The 13,452-nt window shown below is 31.1% G+C and overlaps 1 protein-coding gene across 1 annotated transcript; it reads left to right on the forward strand.

The window, feature by feature from the left end:
- Positions 1-4: 4 nt before the first annotated feature.
- Positions 5-13,047, forward strand: LOC140433107 (protein yellow-like). The gene is made up of 5 exons (XM_072521161.1): positions 5-10; positions 307-344; positions 8,375-8,763; positions 12,010-12,490; positions 12,645-13,047. The coding sequence occupies exons 1-5, from the start codon at positions 5-7 to the stop codon at positions 12,973-12,975; spliced, it is 1,245 nt and encodes a 414-aa protein (XP_072377262.1). The 3' UTR covers positions 12,976-13,047.
- Positions 13,048-13,452: the final 405 nt, after the last annotated feature.

Below are 13,452 nucleotides of genomic sequence, written 5' to 3' on the forward strand. Positions count from 1 at the left end.
TAAAATGTCGGCATGAAATGTCGTGGATTCTGTAAAATCTAATAAATATATCTTGTAAAAATTATGTTTAGTTCAAAAGTTATAATAGATTTTATGCTGGAGAATATGGAAAGCAAGATTGACAAAAAAAAGAAAAAGGGAAAGATTTAAAGTGACTCGAGATATGGAAAACAAGATTGATAAAAATGAGAAAAAGAGGAAGACTTGAAGCTCCATTTTCCAAGATAGGATTAAGAAGAATAGGTTGATTATACATTTAACGAATTTTATCAACATTTTATTAGTTTTTGATGTTTCAGGTGGTAGATATGTCTGGCTTTCCCGTTTTCTCCTTTAGGCATCAGGTATTAACTGTTTTTAAGAGAGGAAACTTGTTAAATATTATTTAGTTTTCTTATGCTTTTCATTTGCTTTAAATGTCTATACCAACTTGTTACATTTAGAGTTTAGCATAACCTTTTTTTGAAAAAAGGTGAAGGCATCTCGCACTATTAATAATATGTAGCGTTTGTTTGCAATAAATTTCACAAGGTGTTGAGATTTCGTAGAAAAGATTGGTAAAGTAATTCCTTAGAAATAGACCCATAATTTGAAACAAAATCATAGAAATTCAATCAACAGTTCAGAAGAAAAACAGATTTAAAATAGCGTTAAAATCGACTCAGAGATATAGCTCTTCCAATGTACGGTAAAAGGGCACAAGCTCAATTTTTAGGCGGTCAAAAAAAATAGTTAAATAGCCGCGTCAAGAAATTCGACAAGTAGACATTATTGTATACATATAGAGCTACCTTCTCTTAAATTTTTATGCATTTCTACATTATCAGGAGAAAGTAAATCAGTTTACATATGGTAAAAAATCTTCGTCAAATCTACTAAATGGATTATAATTTACCATTTATGATCGTTTGAAAGGTATTTAAAAATCTTTTAATTTTAAAGCTTATAAAATATTTTCCGCCGTATGGTTAAAATTTGACATTTATCTTTTCGTTCTTCTTGTCCCATAAAATAAAACTTATCTTTTGCGGTTTTGCAAATTATTTAATCAAAAAGTTAACATCATAGCAAAAAAAATTAGGTATTGTGCAAACTTTAAAAATCCTTCGTAAACATAAACTGCATCCTTACCGCAAACAGTTAAATCAAGAATTGACAGTCGATGATTATCAACGCAGATTAGCTTTTTGTCAATGGTCTCAGCAGCAAGTGCAAAGAGATCGATTTTTTTCAATTATGTGCTTTTTGGAGACGAGGTTTCATTTCGAGGTTACGAGGATTATGTGATTGGCTCACATTTTTTGACGGTCGTATGAATGGTGCCATATATCTGGATTTTCTAAATAATCATTTGCCAATACTACTGCAAAATGTACCGCTGAATATTCGACAACGAGTGTGGTTTTTACATGACGGTGCTCCAGTTCAACACACTGCTCCTATTCACAATCATCTGAATAATAACTTTCCTAACAGGTGAGTAGGCAGAGGAGGACCAACTGTTTGGCCACCGCGATCACCGGAATTCTTCAAAATAGATTTTTTCATGTGGGGCTATATACATAAAAGACCTTGTATACCAGAATATATTAGATTCTGTCTGATCTTTTTGTCATTTATTGCGTTGGTATTTCTTTTTATTTTTATTGATTCTTTTATTTCTATTTGATATCTCCCTTTTCTTTTTGTTTTAATCGGTTTTTAAAATTTTTGATGTTTTCGAAGTTAAATTTATAATTCTTCTTGTCATATTTGTGAGAACGAATTCTAGATTGAAGCAATTGACTGGTTTGCCCAATATAGACACCTTCACAGTTAATACATGGTATCTCGTAAACAATTATATATTACACACATATATATATATATATATATATATATATATATATATATATATATATATATATATATGTATATATATATATATATATATATATATATATATATATATATATATATATAACTGTTTTGGATGGGTTGGAGTCAATAAAAGGGGCTATTGGTTAACTATTTTTTTATTCTCGAGCTTTCAATTGTGTTTACAATTATTATCAAGAGCTAAAAAAGACAAAATACTTACAAGGTTGAACTAAAAAGAAAAAACAATTTTTGTTAACTTACCAAATAAAAATTAGTTTAGTAAGTAAAAATTACTGCTAAACATCTTCAAAATATTTAATACAAAAATGCTTTAATCTAATAAATGTTTCTCCGAAAATTTTTATAATTTTGAAAACATTTTTTTAATACAAAAATAATTGAATTTATAAATAAGTTCAAATAGCAACCAATTACAAATAGCCTCAATGTCATAAATGCCAACATAAAATTTTTATTTTTGACAATTATATTGCCAAAAGTAAAATTTCGTTTAAACATTCTTTTTTGTTTAGTAACAAAAAGAAGAAGATTTATTCACCGTTGACAGATGTCTGAAAGAATGTAACAGATATATGGAGAATTAAATATGATATTTTACAAGTTTTATATATAAATCATAAAGAAAGAATATAATTATAAATTTTGCTTAAATTTTGAATTTCTGATCTTTTGTTTAAATTTTTATCACTTTTGCTAATACAAACCATTTCCAAAAAAGTCCTTTTAAATTTATTACTTTCACTACATAAAATTTTAATGTTATCAAAATCCATAATATGGTCTTTATCGATTACATGCTCTGCCAAAGCACAAGATGGTTTTTTAATTCTGCAATCACTTTTGTGAGAAATAATGCGATTTGAAAGATTTCTTCCGGTCTCACCAACATATTCAGCCTCACACTGAGTACAACTAATGCTGTATACTAAATTCGTTTTTTCAAATTTGTCTATAGGATATTTAGTTTTAGAATATAAAGATGAAATAGTTTTGTTGTTCTTTGTTGCTATTTTTATATTGTCAATAACCTTTAGTGTTTGTATTAATTTAGGTGTTAATGATGGTATAAAAGGTAGTGAATGATAATAGATGTTCTGATTGTTAGATACAATGTTTTGAGATTGAGCAAAAAATGGTGTTAAATTATTTATATTACCAATATTAGAAAAAAGCATCCTATGTAGCATATCTGGAGGATTAAATTCGTTTTTTTTTGTATTAGCAAAAGTGATAAAAATTTAAACAAAAGATCAGAAATTCAAAATTTAAGCAAAATTTATAATTATATTCTTTCTTTATGATTTATATATAAAATTTGTAAAATGTCATATTTAATTCTCCATATATCTGTTACATTCTTTCAGACATCTGTCAACGGTGAATAAATCTTCTTCTTTTTTGTTACTAAACAAAAAAGAATGTTTAAACGAAATTTTACTTTTGGCAATATAATTGTCAAAAATAAAAATTTTATGTTGGCATTTATGACATTGAGGCTATTTGTAATTGGTTGCTATTTGAACTTATTTATAAATTCAATTATTTTTGTATTAAAAAAATGTTTTCAAAATTATAAAAATTTTCGGAGAAACATTTATTAGATTAAAGCATTTTTGTATTAAATATTTTGAAGATGTTTAGCAGTAATTTTTACTTACTAAACTAATTTTTATTTGGTAAGTTAACAAAAATTGTTTTTTCTTTTTAGTTCAACCTTGTAACTATTTTGTCTTTTTTAGCTCTTGATAATAATTGTAAACACAATTGAAAGCTCGAGAATAAAAAAATAGTTAACCAATAGCCCCTTTTATTGACTCCAACCCATCCAAAACAGTTATATATTTGTTCCAAACGAGTCACAAGTACTTCTTTTTTCTTATTCTTATATATATATATATATATATATATATATATATATATATATATATATATATATATATATATATATATCATCTTTCGATTTTATGAAGATATTAACCATCTGAAGGTTTCGCATTGTCACTCTGTATAATAAAAAAAATTTGCGGCGTACCATTTTGTCACAATTGTCGCTTTTCTAGGTGGAACTCCGCAATTCTATGTCAGGGTGATTTCAGAGTAATATAAAAATAACCACAACATTATTAAATTATTATTTTCATATTAATTTAAGTTTATAATCCAGCACAAAGAAACGTTGTAAATAAACATAAAAAATTCGAAGATATGAAAATTTTTATTTTAAAATTTTTGTCTATGTGTAGTCTGTGTACTGGTTTTAACGATAAATATGAGAATGGGCCATCATTTGAGGAAGATAGTTTTTATCAATCTATTCCAGAGTAAGTTCCTTTTTGTTAATTTAATTTTGCTTTAATAGTCATTGTGTAACGAAATTTAAATATCAGGGGAAGAAAAGTAACCAAAACAAATCGATTCGATTTAATTTTTCGATAGAAACACATTTAATTATATGTAAAATTGAATTTAACAATTAACAAAACTATAATGATGAAATATTTTCAATTGTTTGCTTGTTCTTCTTTTGTTAATATTAAGTATTATCTTAAATTTTCTTTTTTTTTTTACTAAAGACACAGAAGTGTACTTACATTAAAATCTGGTCAGTAAGACCAATTATCAATTTGTTTCTAACTTAAATTACTAATGAAATCTTAAAATTAGGTGTCTACTCACTAGTATCTTTCCTATTATTTCTAATAACTAGCATTAAATTTAGCATGTATACTCGCACAACACTTTACTCTGCTTTTCACTCACTCATTATACCAGTTCAAAAGGCTTTGTTCTTTTGAGCCTTCTCTCTAGGTTCGTATTGTCGAGGAGCTGGATAGCCTCGACGTTTACGTGATGATGGAGTCGTTGTTCATGGCTCCCTGCAAATTTCTTGATTATCTGATTGACGTCTTCCATCTTGAGGTCCCGGTGAAGGTCGTTGTTCCTATCGTACCAAGGCTGGAATATTTGGATTACTTTGATGTTACTAGGCTTGGCACAGCCCCAGAGTTGGCAGCCATAGGTCCATACTGGTTTCAGTATTTGTTTATAGATTAGTTTGAGTTTATTATTTATGGATAGAGAGGAATGTCTTCCCATCAACCAATACATTTTCTTGTAGCGGATGCCTAGTTCTTCTCTTTTCTTCTTCACATGAGCTTTCCAGCGAAGTTTTGCATCAAGAGTGATCCCCAAGTACTTTGCTGATGTTGCAATAGGCACTTGGACATCATTTATTCTAATTGTAATATTATTAATTCTCTTATTGGTAAAATTTATATGGACTGATTTATTCTCATTCAGCTTAATTTTCCATTTTTTGGTCCATTCATGGATTTTATTTATTGAATTTTGTAGTTTTTCTGTAGCTTCTTCGACGGTGTCACTTACCGCTAAGACAGCGGTGTCATCTGCGAAGGTAGATTAAATTTTCTTGATGTCAAATTAAATTGATATAAGAATCTCTGGCGGTCATTTTGCCAGCAATTTGGTTTGCAGATAATACAGTAATCTTCTCTGATAGTCACAATAGAGTAATATAGAAACAGTTGGTGAGACACGGGCAAAACCAGGTACAAGTACCTAGTCGAAAAAAATCGTCGTATTTGAAATAATTTTGAGAATAATTTTGTAGCTTTATAGAAAAAAAAACTTGGAAAAAACATCCGTACTTTCATTTGGCAGTTTGATATTTCCAAAAAATATATTTCACTATGTACGTCCCTTTCCATATCAGTTGGCCCAACGTTAGATTGATAAAAAAAGTAAATTTTAGAAGTTTTAATGCACCCAACACTATTTTTGAATTTTCTAATTATAGAAAATATTTTATAACGTAATGAAAATTATTGGTTAAACAGAATAATAATAAATTTAAAAAACGCATAGAATATGTAATATTAAAAAAAAATGTGAGTTACATCCCCTTTCTTTTTAATGACATCCACAATTCTTCAAAGCATAGTTTTTACCAAGTTCTGACAAAATTCTAATGTAAACGAATCCCATATTTCTCACAATTTTTCCTTCAATTCGTTAACGGATCTGGCAGGATGTTTTCTCAAATCTTTTTTCATTTCGCACCACAAAGTATCTATCGGGGACAAGTCGGGGATGTTAGAAACCCATTTCAGAAGTGGTATGCTATGGTCTTCAATCCAATTTTTTTTGAGGTATGGCAACCTGCGCCGTCCTGTTGGAAGACAAAATCTTCCGCTGATGTTAAACGGGGTTCCATAATCGGCAAAAGACATTCTTTTAAAATATTTAAATATTTGTCTGTGTTTACAATCCCATCGATAAAATGTAGTTTACCCACACCTTTAGACGACATGTCGCCCCAGATCATGACAGATGCAGGACATTTGACTTTTCTCTTCAGACAGTCGGGATGAAAAGCTTTATTTTTCCTTCAAATGACGCGACTCGTACTGTCTCTAACACACACTTCAAATCTGGTCTCATTACTCCATTGTATTGAATCCCATTAAAACTAAGTCATTTAAATCTTTATGCTCTTTTGAACATCTAGTCTATTTTTTTTTTTGTTTTAATGTTAAAAGTGGCTTTTTCTTAGCCTAAAATAAAATGAAATTTATTAAAAGCAATTCGTACTAATTTTTTTAACTATAAAACTTACTTTGTACGTACCAAATCCTAATTTGCGGGCTTTTCGGAGACATGTTGATCTAGAAACGTGTCTTCCAATAACGTCACTCCATAAAACGCTTAACTCCCTATAATTTGCTCGTCGATTTTTCACTATAATGCGTCTTAATACCCTTTCGATCTGCTTCGGTTATTTTACGTTTTCGTACATTTCTAGGTTTTGTGACGATCGAACATGTAGTTTTGTATATTCTGACTATATTTCTTACACTATAGCGTAACAATTGCAACATATTCGCGATTTCCGAATTGAATTTTCCAGAATTAAAAAATCTAATAATTATTGAACAAATTTTCTTATCGATAACTTTACCTCGACCCATTGTACATTCCACAAACGGCAAAAAGCTTTACAGTACTACAAAATACATTTGACAGTAACTGACAATATTATTGTTTTGATGTCATTTTTCCATAGCTACCTCCGGATTTAACGTATTAATGAAAAAAAGTGAATGCATAGCCAAGGTTTCGTGAAATTGTTTTTATTGTTGAAAAAAAAATAAAAAACTATAAGGGTTTGTTTTTAATAAATATTTAATAAAATGCCACATTTTTAATAAAATACCATATTAATTAATATGGGAACTTATAAAAACATTCAGAGTATAATTTGTTTATGGTAATCTACTTAAACTGCAAATTCCATAGATGGGCCAACTGATAGGGGAAGGGGCTCGTATCTGTAGGAATACAATTTAAAACAGTTTCAAAGTACCCGGTTTTATCACACCCGTTTGCTAAAACCGGGTGCATGCCTAAAAATATGCGGCTGTATTGTTCAATTTAAGTTTTAATAGGTGTATGAAAATCATTACGAGAAACATACTAACGAAAAATGGTTAATATTCTTTTTAATGATGCTCTTAGGAACAAAAATCCCAAATAAATTAATCGTCATTTTCGCATCATGGGGCAACTTGTTACAATTTAAGCACTGTATGAAATCTTCATTCGATTTAAAATTTGAAAATAAATCGTTGCAATAGATGCAAGCCTCATCCAAATTATATTCTTCTGAACTGTCTGAATCTTCTTTAACTTATATTGTTATTCTTATATATTATTCTCAAGCTATTTTCTTGTGTCATCTTATTGCAATTTACTTTTTTTGTTAGGAATAAACCACAATTGTACTTTAAAATTAAGTTTATTTGATTATTTCCACTTTTGACATAGTAAGACCCAAACATGTAATCCATGTTCTGTATAATAGAGAAGTTCCCCTAAATATTATAAAAATTGTATTGTAGAGTTTTATTTTTGTATTCGTAGGAAGTCGTAGGCTGCTTTGTACTCTATATATATGTGATGAGTATTAATGCCATATTCCAGTGTTTTTTCCAAAATTTGCTTCAGGGTTGCGATCTGATGAATTGTCGATTTACCACCTCTAAAACCAGTCTGGTATTTTCCTACTATCCGTTATGCAGGTGGTGCCTTACGGTAACATAGTACTGTGGAAAATATTTGATACGCTGCATATAGAAGCATAATTCCTCTGTGGTTAGAGCATTCAAAGATATCTCCTTTTTTGTGGATGGTGCAAAGTATTCCAATATGCCAATCATTGGGGAGGGATTTCTGTGTCCATATTTCTTTTATAATATGCTGTAATGCCATTATGGCATTATGGCCACCTTTTTTTTTTGTCAATTGTCAATTTTATTGCGACAAAAAATATTTCATGGAACTGCTCTCCATTACATTTGAAACCAGCTGTGCAGGTAATATCCATAGGTCACCACTAATGTTGTCCATTTGAGTAATTTTAAACTTATTATCAAAAATGTAGACATACCACATTTTTTTTTATTCTGTATTTTAGCTTCTCTGAAGAAGATTGGACTATTGAAACCAACTTGCATCATTCAAATATTGACCACCATTCTAATCGTATCACCCCGACAACTCTATATGAATGGAGCTATGTTAACTTCACATGGAATAATCTCGAACAATACACAGAAGCAATTAACACAAAAAGATACGTACCACAAAATCTTCTCATTGGAGGCATTCGATTTTTCAAAAACGATATGTACATGTCTTTACCAAAGTATCGTCCAGGAGTCCCAGCAACTTTAACTGTTGTGCCGAAAGCTGAGAGTAAGTCGACGAATGTTTTGATGACGCCTTTTCCGAGTTGGGAGGAAAACGATGATTCTGATTGCGATAATCTGCAAAATGTTCTGGGAATAGAAATAGACACTCAAGGTAATAGTTTTCAAAGTAATCTTTAGCCAACCTATGTTATTTTTAAATTGTTAAAAGGTAAAGGATTTATGAACTATCTTTAGAATATTTATGGTTCTGTGATTGGAAAAATTATTTGAATTAAATCTTATCGCCTGTTATGGCTGTATGTTTCTGAATGAGCCCGAAATAATAATAATTAACGTCATCGAGAAGCGTGTAAACAATTTTGCGGTATACAGTAGTTTACATAGGCCCTTTGCTTCTATTTTCTTCGTTAATTTTTTTCACTTTTTCTGGTCGTTTGCTCTCTCTCTCCAATTTTGCACTCCTATACCATTTAAATTATCTTTAACTGCTTCTAACCACTTTTTCCCTGGTCTTCATCTCTTCATTTTACCTCCGCCTCCTCCAAAAAGCCCCTTTTTTTACATAACGTTTCTCTGGCATTCGAGTGATGTGACCTAACCACCTGACTCTCTGTGCTTTGCTCTCACAGGCATACACTGCCATTGGCCGAATGACTGTTTCATATATTCGAATTTTTGATGCCCTACATACATTTTTTGCTTTTAGAATATTGTTTAATGAGCCCATTGCTCTACTTCCTTTTAATAGTCTCTTTTCTATTTCTTTTTCTTCTTCTCCTTTATTCGTTATTGTTACTCCCAAATACTCGAACTGGCTGACATTTTGAGTTTTGTAATCCTTTCCTCTCGTTTTAAGTGTGACCAATTTATTGTATTCTGTTATCTCACCACGCATTTCCATATACACTGTTTTCGCATCATTTATATACAACCCAAATTTTCTCGCTTCATCTTCAAAGTTTAAACATGTGTTTAAGTTCTTTTTTTGTTCTTGTTAAGATCATCTGCGTACGCTATACATTGCTGTTTATAGTGGAAAATGGTAACCGTAGTTTGCATCTTACTTTTTCTCCTTATTGCCTCGTAGACAAAGATAAACAGATCAGTGCGAAGTGGTTTCCCTTGTCTTAATCCTCTTGTAACCTAAAACAGATTTGACATACTTCCTTCTATGACCACTCTATTGGTACTTATTAGCGATATTTTCAACAATTTTATCAACTTTTTTGATATTCCTAAACTTTGTAGAGCTTTATACAACTTTTCCCGATCGATAGAGTCATACGCCTGTTTAAAATCAATGAAGAGCATGTAGAGTCCTAGGTTTTGTTGGTAACTGTTATTTTGTATCAATTTTAAGGTAAATATTCCGCTGTTGATCTTCCTGCTCTAAATCCTCCTTGGTAATCACCCACTATGCCATTCTAGTATTTTTTCAATCTATTACGCATGATCTTTGCGAAATAGCGAAATACCTAAAATACCGAAGAAAACGTGGTTCCAGCTAATTATTCAAGAAAATATATCACAACTGTAACACATCTTAGATTTGGCCACGCCTGTTATCCCACACATCTACATAAAATGCATGTTCTCGAAAATGATCTTTGTCAAAATTGTATTTTTTTCGAATGTCAAAAATATAAGGTTAAAACAGATCAATTTATTCAACAATTACATGATCTTAATGTACAGGCCCTGTTTAATATCCTTAGTCTCTTAGCTAATGGAAATGAGAGAATTTATAATGCATTATTAAAGTTTTTGTCAAGTACCAAAATGTCTTGTAGTGTCAACTATCAAAAAAATATATGTATATGCGAAATTGTGGTGAGCAACTTGGACAGTCAAGACAGACAAGATTGGGTAGATAGCTGCTTAGGAGTTTGCTGTGAAACTCTGAGAACCTCATCATCTTGTTTGTATGTAAATATAGATAAAAATGAGATGATAAAAAAAGTGATTTGAATTATATTATGTGTACCGTTTTTTGAACACACTGATGATGTTGAAAAGATGCTATATTTAACTTGTATCTTATTTTAATTTTAGTTCTTAAAGCATATTATTCAGCTTTTCGTTATTGATATTTTATGGACTTTACGGTCATAAAATTTTTATGTTTAAGGTATTAGTCATGTTGTAACTGGCTGATTGACACCTAGTTTATGCCAATAAAAAAAAATATTTTGTACACAACATCCAGTAGTCCAGGTTAACATCCTGGCATTTTCTCCTCTCTCCACGCTCTTAGTATCAAATTACTAGCTTTCTTTGCAATGTGCTCAATCTTTCCTTTAAAATTTCCGCCGGGATTCCATTCTCCCCTGCGCTTTTACCATTTTTAAGCCATTTTATTGTTTCCTTTACTTCCTGTTCGATTGGTTTCTCTACGTACTCCTCTTCATTATCCTCTGATTGGCCCATTGCCTCATCTGTTTGCATCTGTTGTTCATTATTTAGCAGCTCTTCAAAATATTGTGCCCATCCGTTTAATTTCTCTGGAGTATTTTCCAGGAGCAGTCTTTCTTTATTTGTACAAAAAATTGTTTGCGTCTTATTTGTTTGTCTGTTTCTCTTCACTTCTTGATAGACATTTTTTCTATATATAATATTCTCTCTTTTTTGCCTGCAGATTCTTTTAGCTTATTTCCTTTTTGTCTTATGTTCCGTAATTGTTTCTTATGTTTTATTGTCTTTTTTCAACTTTGCCTTCTTTCTTAGCATTAGTGCTCTCTTACATTCCTCGTCGAACCAGTCTTCTTCTCTCTTCGCTCCTGTATTGCTTAAGCAAATATTAACTGCGTCTGTCATTGATGTTTCGATTTTACTCCATTCTTCTTCCAATGTATCAGAAATTAAGTTGTCTTCCTCTAATCTTGTGTTAATCTCATTTTCTAACCTCTTTGCCACTTGTTGGTCCTTAAATAAGGCCACGTTATATCCCTTTCTATCTTTTAAAACATTTAGTTTTACAGGTAGATCTTGTTTAAGTTTGGCTATTACCAATATATGATCACTACTGGCATCTGCATCTCTGTAACTTCTGCAATCTCTTATAAAGCTGGCATGTTTGTGCATTTTGAAATATTTGTAGAAGTCCAAGGAAGGTTTAGAAGTTGAGAAAATATGATGAAATTGTAGGAAAAATATTAAAAACAACAATTTTGTTTTTAACATACAAACAGTTATATCTTATACGCCTTTGGATTGACGTCACTAAAACCATGGCTATCTTCACGTCTATTTACTATTTTTACTTTAATGCGAATGAATGAATTTCGATTCGACACCGAAGAGATTTTTTTTTTTAATCCATTGACTTTTAAAATTTTATTATTGAAATACTTCTTAAAAGACGTTTTTCCTAATGTTTCTTATGTATATTTACTTTCAGGAACTTTGTGGGTACTGGATGGTGTACGAGTAAACAACATGAGCATAGATTGTCCTGCAAAATTGTTACTGTTCGACCTCAACCAAAACGGGGCTCTAATACACACATACACCTTCCCAAATGAAATATGCCTGCAAAACGGGGGATTCTTAAACGATCTCGTAGTGGATGAAACAGATGGCGGTTTAGCGTACATCACTGACAACTCTAACATAGACCCTGGTTTGATCGTCTATTCGAGGCTGCAAAACAAATCTTGGAAGTTTAGAGATGGTACAATGTTTGCTGACTTAAGAACGTCCCGCTTTGTTGTAGATACTGCTGTCATTAGTACACCTTTGCCGATCGATGGAATAGCTTTGTCGCCGAGTTCTCTAGGGCACAGAAAAGTTTTTTTCTCTACTGTTGGTGGCTTAGACTTGTACAGTATTAGTACAGATATTCTCAAAAACGAGTCTTCAATCAGCAATGGTTTATGGAGGTAAGAGTAAATTATTATTATTATACGATTGCTGCGTTTATTTCATCTCTTTCAACTAAAAATTAAATATCTGTAATCAATTTGACTATTTTGTTACTCATTAATTAAGTTCCGATATTATACGCAATATATTTCTGTATTATATATTTTTTAGATATGGTGTTAGTTTACTGGGAACGAAACAAGGACACACTGACGGAATGATGATCGACGCAGACAACACCCTATACTACACCTTGATAGATCTATACGGTATTGGAAAATGGAACGTTGAAGACGTTTTTGATTCCTCCGAAGTTATTTATCGGAATAGAACTACGGTAATTTGGGCCGACAGTATTGCTATGGACCAACAAGGATGTTTGTACTTTACCGCAAGTTCCGCTCATAGATATTTATTCCCAACAACCGAGCTGCAACTGACTTCTACTATTAGTTTTAGAATTTTTAGAATGTATACTGGGACGAAGAGTTACTTATTTTAAAATTATTATTTTATTTTTTATTTATTTACATAAAGTACCACCATAACTATGGCCATTGTTACAGGAATACTAACTGTAGGTATATGTTACCGAATACCGAAAACAAATAATAAATATATAACTTATATAATTAATGTCTATTAAATTCAATCTTGTGGTACAGCTGAGCAGTTTTTAGAAACAGTATAGTTTTTATGGTATTTTATGGTATTTTTATGGTTTACACCCTACTCTGTAGGGTGGTTGAGCATTTTCTTAAGAGGAAGTTTTAAGCAGAGACAAAACGATGCAAAAATAACAAAGAAAATGTTACAATGGAAGCCCATAGGAAGGCGAAAAAAAGGAAGGCCCAGAACGAGATGGTTGGATGACGTGGAAGACGACCTGAAAACAATGAACATAAGACAATGGAGAAGAAGGGCACAAGAGAGATCTGAATGGAAGGACATAGCCAGACAGGCAAAGACCCATCCAGGG

The sequence above is a fragment of the Diabrotica undecimpunctata genome, chromosome 2 (genome assembly GCF_040954645.1).
Source record: "Diabrotica undecimpunctata isolate CICGRU chromosome 2, icDiaUnde3, whole genome shotgun sequence".
NCBI lineage: Eukaryota > Metazoa > Arthropoda > Insecta > Coleoptera > Chrysomelidae > Diabrotica > Diabrotica undecimpunctata.